The following is a 19,840-nucleotide window of genomic DNA, read 5'->3' on the forward strand; positions in this document are numbered from 1 at the left end:
GGACCAGTGCATCCAGCAGCCGGCGCGGGGCGCGGGGCGCGGGGAGGGGCGTGGCGGCGCGCGGGTCGTGCCCCGAGCCTGCCCGGGGGCTGAACCCGCCCGGCCGACCTTCCCGAAAGGAGCCTTCGTGCGGGGGGGCGGGGGGAGCAGCGAGGGGCGGGGGGAGGCCTGAAACCCCGGGGCGCACCCGGAAGGAGGACCCGCGGGCGGAGGGAGGGCAGAGTCGCCGAGCAGCTGAGCGCGCGAGTGAGCGAGTGTGCGAGCGGCCCGGGGAGCGCGGCTGCGGATTCGCCGCGGGCGGGGAGCCGGCCCCGCGCGCTGTCCCCGGTCACCGGGGCCGCCCGGCGCCCCGCAGCCCTGCAGCCGCGCCCGAGCTCCCGAGACCGCGGCCGGCCCAGAGCGCGCGCACCGCCGCCGCCGGGAACCCGAACGAGCCCCAGGGACAGAAGGTAAAGGGAAAGAGAGGCGGAGAGAGGGAGAAGAGAGAGAGAGAACACGGGTGCAAGCCGAACAAATTGCAGACAGATTGTAAGCAAGTTTGTACTTGCATGTTCGGGCTGTGCGTGCTTGATGGGAGGGAGAGGGTGGCGATGGTGGTGGCGGTGTGTGTACGTGTGTGATACTCAAGGATGAGGAGCTGAGGAGGTGGGGGAGCGTCTCCTTGCAGCTTGTACGTAGATAGCCCTATTAATATCCCCTCTCTGAGTTGTCATTTCCGCTGGTGGCACTTCTCTTGGGGTCCAGTGATGCAGTAGGAAAAGGCAGCCACCCTCATTGCGATGGTCAGGGCTGTTGCTACTATCGGATGGGAGATGTAGGGCGTTGAGCAAATTCTAGGAGCCTCCCTTCCTCCACCGCCGACTATTTTAGGAAGGGCTGGGGGAGGGGAAATGGGTAACACAGCCCAGGGCTTGAAGAACAGCGGAGGCCGGGGCTTCAGACTCCACTCCAGCTGTCACCGTGCGCTTGCTTACGCTAGAGGGCAAGATAACTTTCATCTCCTCCCCGGAAAGACCCCCTTTCAGACAGATTTTGCGTCGCTGCCGGAGGAGTTCTGGGAAATGGTGGTCCACGGGGCGGCAGGTGTATGGTAAAGGACAGGAAAACAGTGCAAAATAAAGCAGCTGTTAGCCATCAAGGAAAGAAAGCCGGTTGAGAAACCGGGTTCAGCGTGCTGCCTGGCTGGGATCGCAGAGCTTGGAGGCTGCAACTTCAGGCCGTCTTCCATAAAGATAACCAGTTCCAGCCCGGGGGGAAAAACACCAGCTGTGAAACCGGTCTTAGCATCCTAGAATGTTCGTTTCTGAGCTTTTCAGTTTGGGGTGGAAAACCTGTACGTATCTGAAAATTTGCTGTGAATATTAAGAAAGTTCGAGATGAATTATTTTTTGGTCTCTGCTTTAATGCTTACCTATATTTGTCTTCATCTAAGAGCCACTATCCCAAAGAAGGCATTTGAATACAGGAGCCAGACTTGTGCAAGAGAAAGTATAATAATTTTCGATTGAGCAAAGATTATTAATATGCCCCACATCTGCACGAAATGCTGATTTAATCATGAGTCATGAAGATTGTTGAGAGGCTTGCTGTTCTCCTTGATGAAAAAGATTAACAGTATGGATAAAAAGTTCCCAACATCACCAGAACAGTGTAATAAAACACGTATCTATTTTCTTCTTTTATTTTTGAGTCTGTTCATTACTTTGTGGCAAATCTAGAACAAAATGTGCCACATCCACGCTAACTTAATATGTTCTGTGCTGAAATAAAGGCACATCTTCAGACTGACACTGATAATACTATTGCTAGCCTTTGAAAATATTTGCTCAACTATAACATTATAGCCTCACTTTCATCTGTCTCAACAAATGATTTTTCACAAACTGGTTTGTTTCTGTCCTCGTTGTCCCCCAGATAAGAATGATTTTCCCTTGATGCTTCCCTGCAAAGGAGTAGGGTTTGGGAAAAGGTTTTTTTCTGTTTAGACATTTCCAAAAATTGCTTGTGTTAAATGGGGAAGGTGCTGCCCCTACATCTGCTCTCTGATAATCGCGCAGCTCGCCCAGCTTCTTGGAGATGAGGGAGGTGAAACTGAAACAGGATATAAGAGGCCCATGACTGGGCAAGGTTGGTAGCAATTTCTCAGGGCGGCTCCAATGTAGACCTTGCGGCCGCACCCTGTGGCCTAAACCACAGGCATACAAGACTCAAGACTCCCCTTTGAGGAAGTCTGCCTAATCTCCTCTCAGAAGTGTTAAATGTGTCCTTCCCTATGGTTCCATCCAGTGAGAACTAATGTTTAGCGAGAGGTACAGTTATACCCTAGCAACGCATGGGAGGGAGGTAGCAGATATCCTTGGGTATGGTTTATACCCCAAGCTTACAGAAGAAAAGTTCCTTCATGACATGATTTCTTTCATGCTGATCAGCTCTGCACTCTATCTTTTGATTACTTCTTCCTATTTTTGTTCTTCCAGGGAAAGGACCAATTTTTATTTGTTACCGTGTAAAATTCATAATAGTGAATAATTACCACAGTTCACTGATAGCCTTTACATACACATTAGTAATGTATTTATATTAACTCCAGGAAGTCCCTCTTCTCCCCTACTGGATGGCTATCTTAGCGTCTGTTAATTAGTACCATTGCTAAAGGATGAATAGAGGAAAACAATAATTAAATTTAAAATTAGACACTTAGGTGACTCACTCCAGCAAAGGACTTAGATAGAAGAGGGGTTGAAATGTATTCATTAGCTTTTTAAACTTTTGTTTAATGGGGAATTTTAAAAGGACTGCTGTTGTACATAGTTAGACGTCTAGTTAAGTCATGCTTCGTATCACTGTGAGTCCGTTTATGTCTTATAGTCTCAGTGCATCTTTTTCAGCTAGAAATGAGCCAGGTCATCTCTGGTGGTTGCAGGGGTTGGAACTTTATGCTGTAGTTTTCTGATCCTTCAAAATCCAGTTGCATTGCTTAAAGATGTAGTCTTGTGACATAGCGGTGTTTCTCCTAGTGTTTTTCCTAGTGTATCCCTGTTTAGTAGCACAAATGAGACACTGCTTTAAGCAGCCAGTTGTCCATTCTAGAGCCTGGAAAAGTCAAGTTGTGATGATTCACTCCTGTGCTTTTCGCAGGTGTTGGTGTTGAAAAGAGTACATTGTTTAGGTAGGAGAATTTCGAACAGCAGATCATTTGATTTCCCTTTGCATCCCGTGAGATAGATGCAGCAGATGGTTATTGATTGGGTATTCTGTGTGCTCCCACAGTACCCTGGATTTCTCCATTACAATCTGTAACCTACTTCATTGCAATATTGCTTACATCATCTCCCCCTCTGGTACCTAAGCTCTAAAAGAGATTGTGTGTCTTGTTCACTGCTGTTTACTCAGCACCATCATCCTTGCCACATGGTTTCCCACTCCATTTGCTGTATGAAATAATAAATACAGGAATCTTACCTCTCTACTAGGTGTGGTGGATATAATTAGCTGCTTTGTAATCTTAGTTCCTTCCCTGGAAAAAATTTGGAGATGGTGCAAGGATTATTAATTGGTACACAACCCACCAATGTCTACTTAGCTCTCCCTTTCCATCCCTCACCCCCTCTTCCTCTCCTATCCCCACAATATACTGCACCTGATTGAAAACTTAATTACCCTGAGGATGGAGAGCTCATTAATGGTGCTGGAACTTCTGATGTCCTGGTTCTGTAGGTCATGTCCACCTGGACAGAATGAAGGCAGCTCCTTGTTTTTTGGGTTTTTTTTTTTTTTTTTCCAGTCCAGAGTCTGTGCATTTCCCAGTACCACGTGCCCCTTGTCAGGCGGTGGGTGAGGACCTCCATACATAAAACTAGCTCAAAATCATCCAAGTCAGAACAAAGCTAAGTTTAAATTCATCTCTTCTAACATCCAGAACTCATATCTTTTAAGTCTCCTTTTATTATCTTTGCTTTATTAATTTGAAATTTTTTATCAAATCATGTCCCTTAAATGTAAGTATCAGTAAAAAACAAAACTATCATAATTTCACAAAATAGGAAATATGTGTATGCACGAATGTTGAAAGCAAAATATTTAATCTAATGTCTAAAAAGGGAAGGATGTTGCACCAACTTCTTTTACAGTGGGGAGGAAGGAGTTTTCTGGGGGTTGTCCTGTAGAGGTAAAGTTTTATGAACATGATTCAATGAAACAAAAATGTATACTGAGGGCTAGAATGTCCTCAGGGATACAGTTACTATCAATGGGTGGGATGTCAAAACAGTAAGAGTTACAATCTCTGTGCCTGCTAGATGTTCACCGTCTAGTTCAAGAGAGCTAAGACTAACAATGGTGACGAATATAAGACAGATACTCGTAATAGTATGGATTGCTAGTACTGGAGGAATTGAGGGAAAACAGTGCTGTTGTGTGCTGGTGTGTTTTAGGGATGGCTTCAAACAGTGTGTCCTGGGCTAGGTGTTCAGTGATCCCTCGGACTTGTTCAGCGGAGACTGTCCTGCAGAGGGGCGATGCGAAGGGGTAATTGAGTTGTTCAGCAAGGATGTGAGCGAATGCATTGAAGAGTTGGGGGAAGTAAAACCTGAAAGCTCCTCTACTGCTGAGCTCTCAAGGCAGAATCCTGAGAGTCACCCAAGGTACCTGATTACGCCACCTCCAAGGGCCTGTCTCCTCTCCCCCGCCCATCACCAAGTCCTGCATATTCTGACTACTTGCGATTTTTTGGATTTTACCTTCCACTCACAGTCCTATTTCAATTTTTCATCATCTTTTACCTGGGCTCCTGAGACACCTTCCTCACCGATCTTCCTGAAACTTTGAGTTGTCAACCTCGAATACACCCTTAAAAAATGTAGCTAGAATAATCTAAATTATACGTGGTCACTTTCGGCTTAAAATCCCTCGTGATGGTTTCCTGTTGCCCCCTGGAGACCCAGGAGCAGACTTCTGAGCAGCACACCTGGGCAGGGCTCAGCCATCTGGCTGCTCCCTCCTCCAGCCTCAGCCCCAGAATGTAGCCTGGAGAGTCCCTCACTCTCTGACTGTTAGTAGTTCCACAAACGAACCATGCTGTTTCCTGTGTCCAAGCCTTGCTTGAGCTATTTCTTCTGCCTGGGATGCATTTTTCATATTTTTCACTCTAACTCCTTTACCAAGGCCCAGGTCAGGGGCTCGCTCCCTCCCAGGACCCTCCCATCCTTTGTATCCCTCATGTCTCTGTTTGCACATGCCCATGGTTTTGTTACATTTGCTCTTCTGTGTTGTATCTCCCACTCTGTTCTAAGCTTGTCGAGAAATAGGTTATGTGTCACATTCATCTTAGCTCCCCCAGCATTGAACCATGACATTCAGAATGCATTAGTTATACTGGGGCAGTAAGACGGGTACATCAGCTGAAGTTGGATGCAAGCAGAGAAGTTCTGAGTTTAATGTGGTATTCAAAGAAAGAGAATGAGAAGAAGGGTGAGAGGGAAATATTTCAGGATTACTCTATTGTGTAATATGCACGTGAGCCAGAAGAGGCCAGGAACATGGTGATCTGTGATGCAGTGACATAGAAATCCCATTTAGTTTTATAATTCTTTTTTTTAAATTTATTTATCTTTAATGGAGGTACTAGAGATTGAACCCAGGACCTCGCGCATGCTAAGCATGCACTCTACCACTGAGCTCTGCCCTCCCCCTTAGTTCTATAATTCTTGATCGATGGTGGGGGCCACGTCTTTGTCATCTGTGAACTCCAGGGCTGAGCAGGGCCTGGCGTAGGGCAGCTGAGCTACAATGAATTTCTTCCCTCGTCTCTACGTAGTCTACCTGTAGCTAGCTAGCTAGATTCAGAAAGTTATATGCTTGCACTTGGAGAATCTAACTTTCTAACAGCTTAGGGGAGCCATTTTAAGATACCGCAGGCCCTTCTCAGTGTCTGTTAGTCTTCAAATTAAGGTAGCTGTTGTATGTGGGCGGATGGGATGTTTTCTCCCAGGACGTGAAGGCTGCTCAGGGGCAGCCAGCTGCAGTAGGGCTGTAGGCTTGGTGCATGACAGGCCAGCCCTAAGTAGTTATTTCTCCCTCTTGGAGAGCCATCCATGGAGAGCTAACCCTCTAGCCCAGAAGCTGCCAAGTCCTGGGTCCTACTTCTAGCGTCTTTTCAAGTAACCAAGAGAAATCTGTCTTTGCTGGTCAGTGCTGTTCACTGCACCACTGCTCCTTGACTTAAATATGTCCATTCTGACCCCAGAAATGTGCAGAGCGGCAGCAGTGTGCCATGTTTCACATCCTTACTGAGGGGGTGGTCTGGAAAAGATACCGGCTTTGCATTCATGCCTTCTAACTAGATACCGATATGTACTAGTATTAATGCCATTTTAAAAAGCAGTTGTCATCTTTAATGACACTCTGTTACTTAACCAGTCCTTCGTAAGTAACACGCTCTTTATGAGCACACGTTCAGGTTATAATGTCTGATAGCACTCATAGCCTGCTCTTCGTTGCTCTCCGAAGGTGGACCACCCCACAGAGACGTGCTGTGTTTTCTTTACGATTTTGCTTTCACCAGCCTCCTCTGCCCCCGCCCTGTTTCTCTTCTTCACCTTCATCGTCGTAGCCCAGGGATGAATATGAATTGTCAAAGTCTCAGGCTCACACAGACCCCCTTGGTTTGGCGCCTTGGTTGCATTTCTTCCTCTAAGTGCATTTTTCACCCTCTTCTTTCTGTTGTCAGTTTTCCTGTTCGTGGCAGGACCTTCTCTTCAGCTAGCCCTATGGTTAGGAAACCCTTGTTCAAAGTATCTGTCTCAACGTCGAGGTTTCATCAGCCACTGTCCTACCTCTTTCCTACCTCCCCCAGTCCAGCACGATGAATTAAACTTGACCAAAACAGAGAATTCAAGAAGGGGTTAGGAGGAAAATATTGTCTCTAATCCTGCCCACCCCAGCCTTACAGCTTACTTTAGAGTCTTTCTATATGGGGGTGGGGAAGCTAAATCAAACCTATTTGTCTTCTAAAATTACAGTGTTTGCAACTCAAATTTTCAGATTAAAATAGTTTTATATGCTATTTACTATTGCAGTTCATCAAATTTTAGGAGCTAACATCTGATTTCATTCCTGAAAAGTGTGTAAAAACAAAACAGAGCAAAATAGATGTGCAAAGCAGGCTAAAATAGCCCAGATAAGAGAACCTATGAATATTGAGAAATAGAACTCAGTGTTTTGAGTGCAACTACTTTCATAGGTCAATGAAAAAAGTTTACAGTTTAAGATGAAAACATGGAAAAAAGTGAAATTTCTCCTAGCAGCCAATTTTATTGTGTATGTTTCAAGTATGGGTTTATTTTATCAAACATCATAAGAATTCCTCGTATTTACCTACTATTTTATAGTTTATAAGTTTTTTTAAGCTTTATTTACTTATTTATTTTTAACTTCTTTTTTAATTGAGTTATAATCAGTTTACAATGTTGTGTCAATTTCCAGTGTAGAGCACAATTTTTCAGTTATACATGAACATACATATATTCATTGTCACATTCTTTTTTGCTGTGAGCTACCACAAGATCTTGTATATATTTCCCTGTGCTATACAGTATAATCTTGTTTATCTATTCTCTATATGCCTGTCAGTATCTACAAATTTCGAACTCCTAGTCTGTCCCTTCCCACCCCCCACCCCCTGGCAACCACAAGTTTGTATTCTATTTCTATGAGTCTACTTCTGTTTTGTATTTATGTTCTTTTCTTTCTCTCTTTTTCTTTCTTTCTTTCTTTCTTTCTTTCTTTCTTTCTTTCTTTCTTTCTTTCTTTCTTTCTTTCTTTCTTTCTTTCTAGATTCCACATATGAGTGGTCTCATGGTATTTTTCTTTCTGTTTGGCTTACTTCACTTAGAATGACATTCCCCAGGGACATCCATGTTGCTGCAAATGGCGTTATGTTGTCGGTTTTTAATGGCTGAATAGTATTCCATTGTATAAATGTACCACAGCTTCTTTATCCAGTCATCTGTCATTGGACATTTAGACTGTTTCCATGTCTTGGCTATTGTAAATAGTGCTGCTATGAACATTGGGGTGCAGGTGTCTTTTTGAAGTAGGGTTCCGTCTGGGTATATGCCCAGGAGCGGGATTCCTGGGTCATACGGTAAATCTATTCCTAGTCTTTTGAGGAATCTCCATACTGTTTTCCACAGTGGCTGCACCAAACTGCATTCCCACCAGCAGTGTAGGAGGGTTCCCTTTTCTCCACAGCCTCTCCAGCATTTGTCATTTGTGGATTTTTGAATGATGGCCATTCTGACTGGTGTGAGGTGATACCTCATTGTAGTTTTGATTTGCATTTCTCTGATAGTTAGTGATATTGAGCATTTTTTCATGTGCTTATTATCATTTGTATTTCTTCCTTGGAAAATTGCTTGGTTAGGTCTTCTGCCCATTTTTGGATTGAGTTGTTTGTTTTTTTCTTATTAAGTCGTGTGAGCTGCTTATACATTCTGAAGATCAAGCCTTTGTCAGTTTTGTCTTTTGCAAAAATTTTCTCCCATTCTGTAGGTTCCTGTTTTGTTTTGTTTATGGCTTCCTTTGCTATGCAGGAGCTTGTAAGTTTAATTAGGTCCCATTTGTTTATTCTTGCTTTTATTTCTATTGCTTGAGTAGACTGCCCTAGGAGAACATTTTTGAGAGGTATGTCAAATAATGTTTTGCCTATGTTTTCTTCTAGGAGATTTATTGTATCTTGTCTTATAGTTTATAAGTATTTTTACATTAGTTATTTCACTTGGTGATGAATCCTCTATTCAGATTGAATAAAGACAGTTCTTTTTGCACTAGGGTGACCTGTGTTGATTTTTTTAAAAAAATATTGTACCTTTTCTATGTGTTTTTCAGGTTCTTGAATTCATTTAAAGCAAAAGAAGAGAAAGAAGTGGTTGGATCTCTGGAGTGCTGTCTCCTCGCTGACTGCTGTGCGTGCCCGGGGTTGGGCCATGACTCAATAGACCCAGAGACTTTCAAGGATGTTTTCTCGAGTGGCCTAGGGCTGCACCGCATTGGGCAAAGGGTCTCCAGCAGTGGTCCCGTGCCTCGGTGCAGCCATGGCAACCTCCAGGGCAGCCTCTCGGTCTCCTCGGGACATCGCCAACGTGATGCAAAGGCTACAAGGTAAGGGGCAGAAACGCCAGGGTTTGTTTGGTTCTGTTTTGTTATATGCTTTAAATTTCGAATATCGACTTTCTTCAGAATCTTGTCAGTTTGCTTGCATTGTTGTTCAGTTTTATGAAACTATGGCAAGGAATGTCAGGATGATGGCTTTTATGCTAGTGTTTTCAAACTAGTCCATCCTATTTTAAGATGCTGTCTTCTGTAGGTAGGAAAAAAAAAAAACTCCTTTTTTGATTTTATGTCCGTGTTAGTGTGACCTTAATGGCAATTTAGAGTCTGGCTGGGAATTCAATTATTGTCAAACTGTCCTTCAATAACCAGTGACAGTCCAATACCATGACAGGGCCCCAACAAGGATGTCCTGACAATGGCGGACAGGTAACTACCTGCTACAGTCAAATAAGTAAATTGGTGGTTTACTTATCCCAGCGAGAAGGCCTTCAGAGATCTAGAAAGTCTTTAAGCAAAATGAGATGGAAGCCCAGAGGGGTTGAAGTAATGTGACAGGATAAATGGTTAGTGGCAGTGTATGGCTGGAACCACGTCCCTCACCTGTGTTCCTTCTCTAACAGCAAACTGTTTTATAGAAGAGAGTTAACAGTGAAATGGTATGAATCCTCACAGATGAGTTCCTAATTGTGAATTTTCTTTAAATGTGTGTATTACTCGAACTGCAAAAACAATCGTCATCTCTAGGTGTATGAAAATACTGCTTCTTTGTCACAGTCCCAGTGTGACTCTCTCAGGCTTCAAATGGATATTTCCAGGACATAAACATTTCCATACTTAGCAGGGTTCTGCTCTAGTCTTTGCCAGGAGAGCTTAAACATAATGCTGTAGCTTGGCTTTCCAGTATTCCAGCAAGTGATCACATGGCTTTGCACCGCAGCTATCATATTAATCTGTCACAGCCCCCTTTTTCCTTGCTTATGATTCATTTAACGTGCATAGCAGTCATTTCCAGTTAAGCTCTCTTGACTTTGAAATACAGATCAAACTCCTACATCTGGATATTCATGGCCTAGAACATGCTCCCAAGGATAGGAAATCCAGAGATCAGTGGAACTGAGAGTTTCTCCATGCCTGACCAGAGCCCACCCATTTGACTGAAGCGCCTGCAGTCACATGCCCCGAACCCCTGTTTATTTGCCTGGGCTGATGGCTGACACCTCAATGTAGGTGGTGCTTGTTTCACATTGATTGTTGAAAACTACTTGTCATGCCAGATAGAACCTGTTTAGATAAAAAGCCAGGTCCTTGCTGAATATGTGGGCATTACCCATCTCCACAGGATGAAACACCTCTGGTTGAGTCTGCCCAGTGCCAAGATCTCTAGTTTAAGTTCTGCATCTTTACCTGGGTGGATGGAGCACTGACCTTGGAGTTCCTTTCCTCTGTCTATGTCTGTCTTTGCCATTTGCCTGGGTGCAAGTTACTGAATTGATTTTGTGCCTCCAAAACTTCATCTTTAAAAGGATGGAATGGAAACCTAAGGTTCCTGGCAAAAGTGTGGGGACGATAATTGGGTAATAAAGCAGATTTTTCCTTTGAGTAATTAAATGTGAAAATTCTCTGGAGAAGATACATACTGACAATAAAGGGAAGTTGTAAAGGTAAAGAGTAAATTTGGAAAAAAACGTAATCAGTTCAGAATCAGATTATGGTCCAACCAACACTCTACTTTTTATACTTATTTTGGTTTGAATGAAGTCTTTTATTAAGGTAATGGTTAGAGGGGAGAGGAGGCGGAAGGGTATTGATACCTCAGTGTTTTTGTTTTGTTTTGTTTTCTTGTGGATACGCAAGTGGTTTTGCATGAGAGGTGGGTGGGGTGGGAAAAACATTGGAATCCCACCCTCCCGAGATGATGGTAGATGTCCTGTTTAACTCCTGTGTGTTTAGGGCCGTCACTTGCAAAATGTGGACTGTTTTTACCCTGCTTAGCCCTCTCGGGACTGTTGTCATCCTCATGAGCTAATAGATGAAAGGTGTTTTAAAAACTGTAAATACTGTCACATGGCAAGCTGTTCTAATAGTCAAGAAAGAAAATTGGATGAGAAGGCACTGGCCTGATAATTTTTTGCAAATTGGTCTAGTCATGCAGACTTGGGTAGGAAGGAGTGTTAACAGTCTTATATATTCTGCGTTGTGTAAAGCTTGTCACTTTATTACAAAATGAAGGGACTATACTTGCTGTATATTTTTTTCCTTCCTAGTGTAAGGGTTACAACATATCATAAGGGTGCCTGACAAATTTAGAACAGTAAACCTTATGATACAGGAGATAAAAGTCTTGAGCACTAGGTACTTACCTTTAGCTTTTAGCATTAATTACTTTGTAAACTAGGTAATTGATGGCAACAAAATATAGGATTGGTACTGTTACAAGATGCAACACGTCTAGCCTCTGTCAGTGGAAGCCCAGTGATGGGGCTGGAAGTGAAGGTGATCTGGCAGATTTATTGATCTGGGGGGTTAATTCTGCTGATTCATCTGGCGAGGTTCGCGTCTCCTCCTCATCCCAGCTCTCACTGTGCATACTGCTGATGGTTTGAGGCCAAACAAGAGTCAGCCTCCATGGACAGAGGACACCTGTCTTTTGCCAAGGGTAGTGAGTAACTCCTCTTGCCTGCTGGAACCTCCAAATGACTGACCAAGATCCTAGTAAGTGGAGGGCTGACATCATTGTCCAGATAATTAAGACAAATGAAATTTCTTTGAGAAAAAAATGAATGCCTATTAACTTAAATAAGACCAGAGTTGCTATTTTCCAAGTGCAAATTCATAAGAACATTCTTCTAGAATTCTCTTTTCTTTGCCTGGATAGATAATCCAAGTAACTAATTTTTCCCCCCTCTTGGGTTTTATTGTCAAATCAGGTCCATGTATAACTAATAAAAAGCCTGTAGTCTCGAATAATGGCAACTTGGCTCTACTTTCTTGCTTATTTAGTTTACAGCCATAATTGTTGACTGTTTTTCTGCTTTTAGTTTTCATTTCTAGTGCTAGGAAATTAAAGTGCACACACAGATTGCTACATAATTTAGTGCTACTGTAGCGGTTCAATGTTTCACCTTTGCCAATATTTGTGCTTGTTTGAGCATAATGTTTTAGGCTGGGATCCTGAATTATGGATGAGCAGGCAGACTGCACTGCAGAGTTTTGTTTGCTCTTAAGGATAATCAATGTTTCTGTCACTTTCATCAATTTAAATGTAAGTGATTTAATATTTAAATATTTAGAGAAAAGCAAATATTAGACACTGGCATAATACAGGGTATTACATTTTCAATGCACATAATTAGTATATACATTTTTCTGCTCTTATAGGCTTCCTGAAGGGATCTATTTAACAGGTGCCTCGTGGAATCACTTTAGTTTATAATCACATCTAAAAAAATAAATGTTGAACTGTTCAGATTATAAATTTCTTTAAGATAGTCATAAGAGCTTCAGGCTCTTTGCCATTTTTCATAGTACTTCTGCGTAACATTTGCTTAAAAAGGATTTGTTGACTGACTTTTATCAAATACATTTTTTTTTTCATTTGGAAGATCATCTGCTAGGATTTTTAAATTAACGTATCAGTGCTGATAATTGCAAGGCAAGGTAGCATCCATGCAACCTATTGAGCTAGTGGTAAGTGCCAGAAAGACTCAGATGGGTGTGCTAGGGTGTCATACAGAGACTGATTTAATAAAAAAGAAGGATTATTGGCTGCAAGGTCAAACTTTGATTTTTAAACCTTGTGAATAAATTCAAAGAGAAACAAATGAGAAAATGGATGAGCATTTACTTTTGGAGACATATCTATGAAGTGTGCTAACTGTTTAGAAAAAAAAAATCATGGCCTCCCCCTAAAATTGTTTTTATGGGCAACTTTCAACTTTTTTGGGTTAAATATAGTATTTTATGTAAATCCATTATACAGTACAGAAATCTCAGACTAACAAAAAAGCTGACTGAAGAGCAGAATAAACCATGATAACTATTGAAAATGTAACTTTCTTCTGGCTTAACATCAAATGCGCATCAGAAGGAAGTTTGCTATCTTTTGAAGATTCTAATTTTTTTATAGTGCCTTCAAGTTTAGGCTTTATACTTTGTTACTCTGACTTAATGACTCTTCTTATTCAACTATAAAATAGTGTCAAAGATCCATTTATCATATTTAGGCTGAAATTCTCCTTTTGGTTTAATCTCTTTCTTCCAGAAATGAATATTACATGATATTATCTCAAATTTAAATCTAACACAAAACTCAGCACAAAACAATGATCATTTCTTTATATTTGGGAACATCATAGTTAAATAAATATTTGATGAATAAGTAGATATATCATGATCCCTAAAGTAAGGAATTGAAGATGAAACTAGTCAAAACATATGCAAAAACAAAGGAAGAAACTAGTTAAATGGGATCCTACTTTATTTGCCCTCTCTTTAAAAAAATCTTTATCTGAATTTTAGTCAGAATTGAGTTTTGATGATAAAATCATTTTAAGGACACGTGTCCAGTCTGAATGGGTGACTATGCTGGCACCTCAGCTGTGTGTGTTTGTGTAACCATAATGCTTTAAGTGCATTTTTCCTTCCTAAAGGTATATTACACATTTATGTTACTTTTACAGGTATTAAAGCATTTGCATTTGTATAATGCCCTGCCCTCCAAGCCTTTCTTCTTGCAGAGCCTTTTTATCCACTGTGCATTTTGGAGTAAGTGCCTGAGACCTTCAGGATTTTTAAAGGTCAGCAAAAATATTGGCTCTCAAATAGAAAAAGCAAACTGTTAAATCAAAATTAACAAATTTTGAACGAATGCTAAAATTATGTCAGCTAGTCAAAGGTAAATCAAGTCAGTTCAAAATTATATATGTATAAATACATTTGATATATTTGGTGTACGGATACACATCCTTTTTCCAGAGATAGTGTGTGGCAGGCCTGTAAATGTCAGGGCCTCGAAGGCCTACCAGTAAACCAAAACATTCCTACATGTTGCCCCCAAATTAATTCTTTTTAGTGTACAACTTTAATGTTATTTCTTTCATGGTGAAATTCTTCCTCAACTCTTGAACTCCCTATCAAAGTCCCAACTTCTTGGCTTGGCTTCCAGTTCTGACTCCATCTTAACTGCCTAGCATCTGTCTACTCTGGCTCCCCTCCCTCTCCCCAGGTATCTGCGAAATGACACCAGGTGCCAGGCTCTCAAGATACCCTGACTCTTCTGTCTCCTGCTGGGGCACTTTCTGGAAGGAATGCACCTAAAACTCCACCTATCTTCAAGGCCCAACCTAAATACAGTCTCTTCAGTGAAGGCTTTATTGCAAATATCGTCAGAAATCCTCTCTCCGCTGTCTGAATTCTCTTAGCACGTAGTAGCACCGTCACAGATTTCACATTATGTTACATGTGGTGTCTGATCTATGCACTCAGAGTATAAACCCCTTGAAGGCAGAAATCGAGTCAAAGTCATGTCAGTGCCCTGCTCATTGACGAGCATAGTGCATTCCATAATGTGGACACTTCATAAGCATTTGTTGACTGAATATCTTATAAGTATTTAATATCATACTGATTTTCAATGGTGGAAGCAGGGACACCAGGAGGGTCAACATTGATAAGTCAGAAGAGAGATGAATGTGGCTTCGACTAGCTATTAAACAGTGGATAGGGAGGAAGTGATAAAAATTTAGATATATTTTGAAAGTAAAGCCGAAATAATTTGCTGGTGGGTTGGATGTGGTGTTTGAGAGAGAGGAGTGAAAGCTGGGCCCCTCGCTTTGCATTTGAAAATGAGGAGGGACCTAAGACTGTTGGAAACAGGGTTGAGAAGGGAGATTAAGAGCTTTTTTGGAACATGTTACATTTCAGATGCCTGGGGGACGTCCAAGAAGGTCATTGAGTCTATGACTGTAGAAATCAAGGGAGAAGACACAGCTGGAAAAAACATCTGGAAATCATGAGCACACAGATAGTGTATAAAGCCGTGGGACTGGTTGACACCACCCAGAGAACAAAAACAGATAGAAAAGAGGTTTGAGAAATAAAACGTCCAACTTCGGGAGTGGGCTGGGGAGGAGGGTCCCACATGTGAGACTGAGGCTGTAGCCCATGTGGTAAGAAGCAAGAAGGGAGAAGACTTCCCTGGAAGCCAAGAGGAGAAAGTTCCAGGAGGGAGTGATCAATTGTGTTAATGTGGTGAATGTCCTGTATATGTGCAGGTTTAAATGTTTACAGTGCATAAAAAGATTGTCTGCTTTTTATATATAAATAACAGGCCTGAGTGGGTACAAGGACATGTGCATATGGTTTCAAAATCATTTCTGGAAGAATGAAAGAAGGGTTCTGGGTGTTGCCCATAAAGATTCACAAGGGTCTTGGAAGTTAATTGGATAGGAGCAATTCCTTAAGAATTTATTAAATATAATTCTGTGTTCTATGTTGAGTCCAATCAGAACTGCGTCCTAAGGATGGAATATCTGTCACTCAGACCCTAATCTGTCCTCCATCCTTGTGGAGTTGGGGCCCCTGCTGTGAACAGAAAGATGGTTCTCGTGAGAACGGTGGGCCCACTGGTGCCATCCTGGACACGTGTGTGTGACTCTGGCGTCTCAGTGCCTTCTCCCTTGTGTACCGCCTCCCCTCATACATCTCTGCTTGCGCCCCTTGGCACTATCTTCCTAGGTTTGTTCCACGTAACAAGACTGATTGTCCCGGAGAAAGTCTTTATGGAGCCGGTGTCACCTCTTCGGTCATTGCTGGATTAGTTCCTCCAGGACGTAGTGAAAGTATGCCGTGGCAGGTGTTGGGATTATCTGAAACACTGTGGCGGCTCTGGGATTATCTGAAACACTGTGGCGGCTCTGGGATTATCTGAAACACTGTGGCGGCTCTGGGATTATCTGAAACACTGTGGCGGCTCTGGGATTATCTGAAACACTGTGGCGGCTCTGGGATCTCCTCTCTGCCAAGACTGGGATGGTACCCTTCCCCCAAAGGCTGTAACTGAATTTGCGGAAACTACGCTTGCATTTGGGAGAACCCCTTCCGTCCCTGTGCTGGTAGCTATTTAACTCTCCCTGGGTTGAGTCAGACCTGGGGCGGGAGGGCTGACCTCTGTAAGAAACACCAAGACTCAGCTCAAGTCCCCACAGACTTTACAGTTTCATGGATGTGTAATTACGTAAAAGATAGCCTATAAGGGGAAAAAATGCTAGGCGTTGCATGTCATGTGATGAACTCCTCGCGTATCTTAGGAAACTTAAGGAAACAATTCACACCCCGGGCTGTTATTTTTCTTTTCTTTTCTTTCTAACTGGAGTTGATGAGAATGTTGACTCATTTTTTATGTGGTATTCACCCCTAAATACATAGTTCTTGATCTTTTGTATGACATTTTATAATTTCATTGAGCAGTTACTAATTGTCAGACTCAGTTAATCATGCACTCATTTAAATAGTGTAGAAGTTATCTTGTAAAAAAAAATATGGCATCTTCGCCATAATTCTGAGGACAGGCAACTCATAATTTTCTGTCTGTTTTACTTAAATAAATGATTGAGAATATCTGGGAGAAGGAGGAATTGACAACTGCCTCAAACAAGGTTAGGGTCAAATCATTTATGTAAGATTTTTAATTCCTTAGATGTCGTGAAGTTTGCTTCAGTATTTTTTAAATGGTTTCTATGGTAACCAATTTTTTTTTCCATTGTTCACAATGACTTTTTGGATTAAAAACAGACAATTCCTTCCTCTACTGATATTAATCTTCCATATTTAGTAAACACTGGTCTCCACCCACGTTTTAAAAAGATTATTTACCTTGAATTACACAACTGTTCTCCTTCATTTTGCTTCCCTTCTCCTCACATGTGTCACCAACGTTGTGCACATGACATCTGGAATCCCTTTTATCTATTTATTCTTTATTGTGCTGTTGACTTGTTTACTGATTTGGGAAGAAATTTGAAATTTCCAGGACTTATCTTGTGCTTTGTTGTTGTTGTGTGGGTATTCTTATTATTTTATGAGCCACAGCATTCCTGTTGCCAAGAATGACACATACTCACGGTCACATTTTGAGCTTCTTTACTTTTCTGAGGGTTCTCACAGATTATCTCATTTTATCCAGTGTGGTTGGATGTGAGCATTCATTGCTCTAATACTCAACAGAGAAATGTAGATTTCTTCCCAGAAACGTGGAAGCTAAACTAAACCATCCCCTCTCTCTTTTAAAGAGAGAGATTGTTCAAAATACAACTCCGATTGGGTCTTTTCCCAGTTGCAAAGCCTACGATGAGTCATCATAATCTGCCAGGTAAATTCTTTCTTCGAAATGGATCTTCACTCTTGGCTCCGTGTAACTTCCTGTCTTTGTTTCTGATCACCCTCCGCAGATCATGTTGTTCCCTCCACCCTGGACCACTTCCCGTTCCCCTGAAGCTAACGTCCATCTCATTTCCATGTCTTTGCGTGTGCCCCCTCCTCTCTCTCTGTCCCCTTCCTCTTTTTATTTACCTGGGCTTCTTCTCAGGCTTCAAGTCTCAGCTCACACATGATCTCCTCTGTGAAGCCTCCCAGTGCCACCAGCCAAGGTGAAATGCCTCCTTCTTTTTCTCCACTTTCAACCTGTTTCTATAAAATCAAGCAATGATTACATCAGGCAATGGTTTGTGTCTTTCTCTCTGTGTCCCATTAGAATATTAGAAGCTTGAGGGTAAGGGTGTGGTCTTAGTCAACTTTGGGTATCCTGTCCTGAGCATGAAACTTGACTTTAGTAGGTACTCAGTCCATTCGATTGTACATGCCTGCACTTAACAAGTTTTTTTTTTTTTTTTAAAGTATCTACTGTGTCTAAGTCCTCTGACTACAGATGTGACTATGACACACAGAGTTCCTATCCTCATGGGGCTCTGGTCTATTGGAGTGACAATATAGTTAGCAAGGCATTTATAAACTGGATGAGTAAGTTTATGTTTGATGAATAAATGACTGAATAAATTAAATTTACACAAAAAACATACGTTGACCAGAGTAACAGACCATTTAATGGCCCAGATTATTTTCATGAAATCTTTTACTCTGCCTGAGTTGAAAACACCTTACTCTTAAAAGCCCAGGTCCCTAGCTTGATAGAGGTGGTGTGGTTTTCTAGATCGGAAGGGGGCCTATCATTTATAATTGATGTTCTCATTTTGCAGGTGAGATAACTGAGTTCTAGAGCAGCGTAGTGATAAGCCAAGGTCACAAGTAGATATCTGAGGAGCTCCAATCTCTGAGAGAGTTGAGAGGTAACTCAGTATTCACATGTTAGCACATATTCCTTCAAGATCATTCTTTTGCCTGGTTGCTAAGATCACTGGATCATTACAGATAGGAGGCAAGACTGGCTGCTTAATTTTTTTGGGTTTTTTGGCCTGGCACGAAATAAAAACATGGGGCCCTTGTTCAATGGTTATTAAGAATAGTTACTATGCAGAGAGCATTAGGCCATGTGTGGGGCCCATGTGGGGGCAGGGCAGGACTCAGGCTGCATGCCCAGGAGGCCAGCTCTGGTAGGAAATCAGGCTTTGGAAGACTTGGAGCTCTGAGGACTTTAGGGCCATCGCAAAAGAAAAATGAAGAGGTGAAAAAGGATGAGGAGGAGAGGAAGCAGAACATCTCAAAATTGTATCTGCAGCAGTCCTGTAAAAGAGGAGGACTCTCTCTCATGCTCATCTCAACACTTCCTTGACCAGAACACGAAGCTAGTGCTTGAGCACTCGTGCAGTCAGTCAACTGACCTGCGGGTTAAATACACTGGGGGCCTGGGAGCCTCCCCGCCACTTACAAACTTACCTTTCTGGGTTTGAAATAACTTATCACAAAGATGATTGATGGCCACTTAGTGAACTGAGGCTTGCTTATACATTTCATCAAAAGGAAAGATCACTTGGAATATTAATTCTTTTAATATCCAGTTTTCCACCAAAAACATTTAGGTTGGACCAAATCATCAAGATGAGAAACTAGCAGTTATTTTTCTTATTTCTGGATATATCTGTGCTGGTTATATCCCTTTAATTTCTCTGTTCTGTGGTTAGCAGCACTGTAGTCAAATGTATAGGAAATTTGATGTATGGCATACAGAAAGATTTAGTGGAAAGTTCTTATCTCTTGATTTCATCTTATTCAGGAAAGTTGTGAAAAATCCCTAAAGAGTGCATGGCTCTTGTATTTACAAGTCAAAAGGTGTGAAAACATTTGGTTGTGAAAGCATTGCCAAGTTCTTGGGTCTCATACAGTGAGAGTCAGATATTCTGAAGTCATTTCGCAATCTAGCGTTCTACTATTGTAACACTTCTTTATTTATGTATTTATGGTAGGTAGATGCCTTTGCATAAGTGATGAATTTAATAAATTAATATAAAGCCTATTTAAATCAGACTGGAAACATGTGTATACAAATAGCACTCTTTTAACACTTTCTATTTGGGTTTATAATGTCTGTTTTCTATGAAATACTTGTGTCTGATTTGTGTGATAAAATGGCTTCTTTTTGAAATAACAGTTCACCACAACAATAATCAGAAAAACAAAGAAGGAATGATATTTCCCATATATTTTAAAGCTTTGTGTATTTTCTTCTTTTGACACTTTGTGCTTTTAAAAAGAATAGCTTCATGACCACATTGAGTCT

General features: G+C 41.8%; 1 protein-coding gene across 3 annotated transcripts in view; it reads left to right on the plus strand.

Annotated features, from left to right (window-relative positions):
• Positions 1-241: 241 nt before the first annotated feature.
• Positions 242-19,840, plus strand: part of SYNE1 (spectrin repeat containing nuclear envelope protein 1) — a 427,410-nt gene continuing 407,811 nt past the window's right edge. For 2 of the 3 annotated variants that reach the window (XM_074368140.1, XM_074368142.1), the window contains exons 1-2: positions 243-449; positions 8,887-9,159. In XM_074368140.1, the coding sequence (XP_074224241.1) occupies positions 9,093-9,159 (67 nt within the window). In that variant the 5' untranslated portion in view covers positions 243-449; positions 8,887-9,092. Of the gene's footprint in view, positions 450-8,886; positions 9,160-19,840 lie in introns of all 3 variants that reach the window. The other variant, XM_074368141.1, reaches the window with a different exon arrangement.

The sequence above is a fragment of the Camelus bactrianus genome, chromosome 8, assembly GCF_048773025.1.
Source record: "Camelus bactrianus isolate YW-2024 breed Bactrian camel chromosome 8, ASM4877302v1, whole genome shotgun sequence".
NCBI classification, from domain to species: domain Eukaryota; kingdom Metazoa; phylum Chordata; class Mammalia; order Artiodactyla; family Camelidae; genus Camelus; species Camelus bactrianus.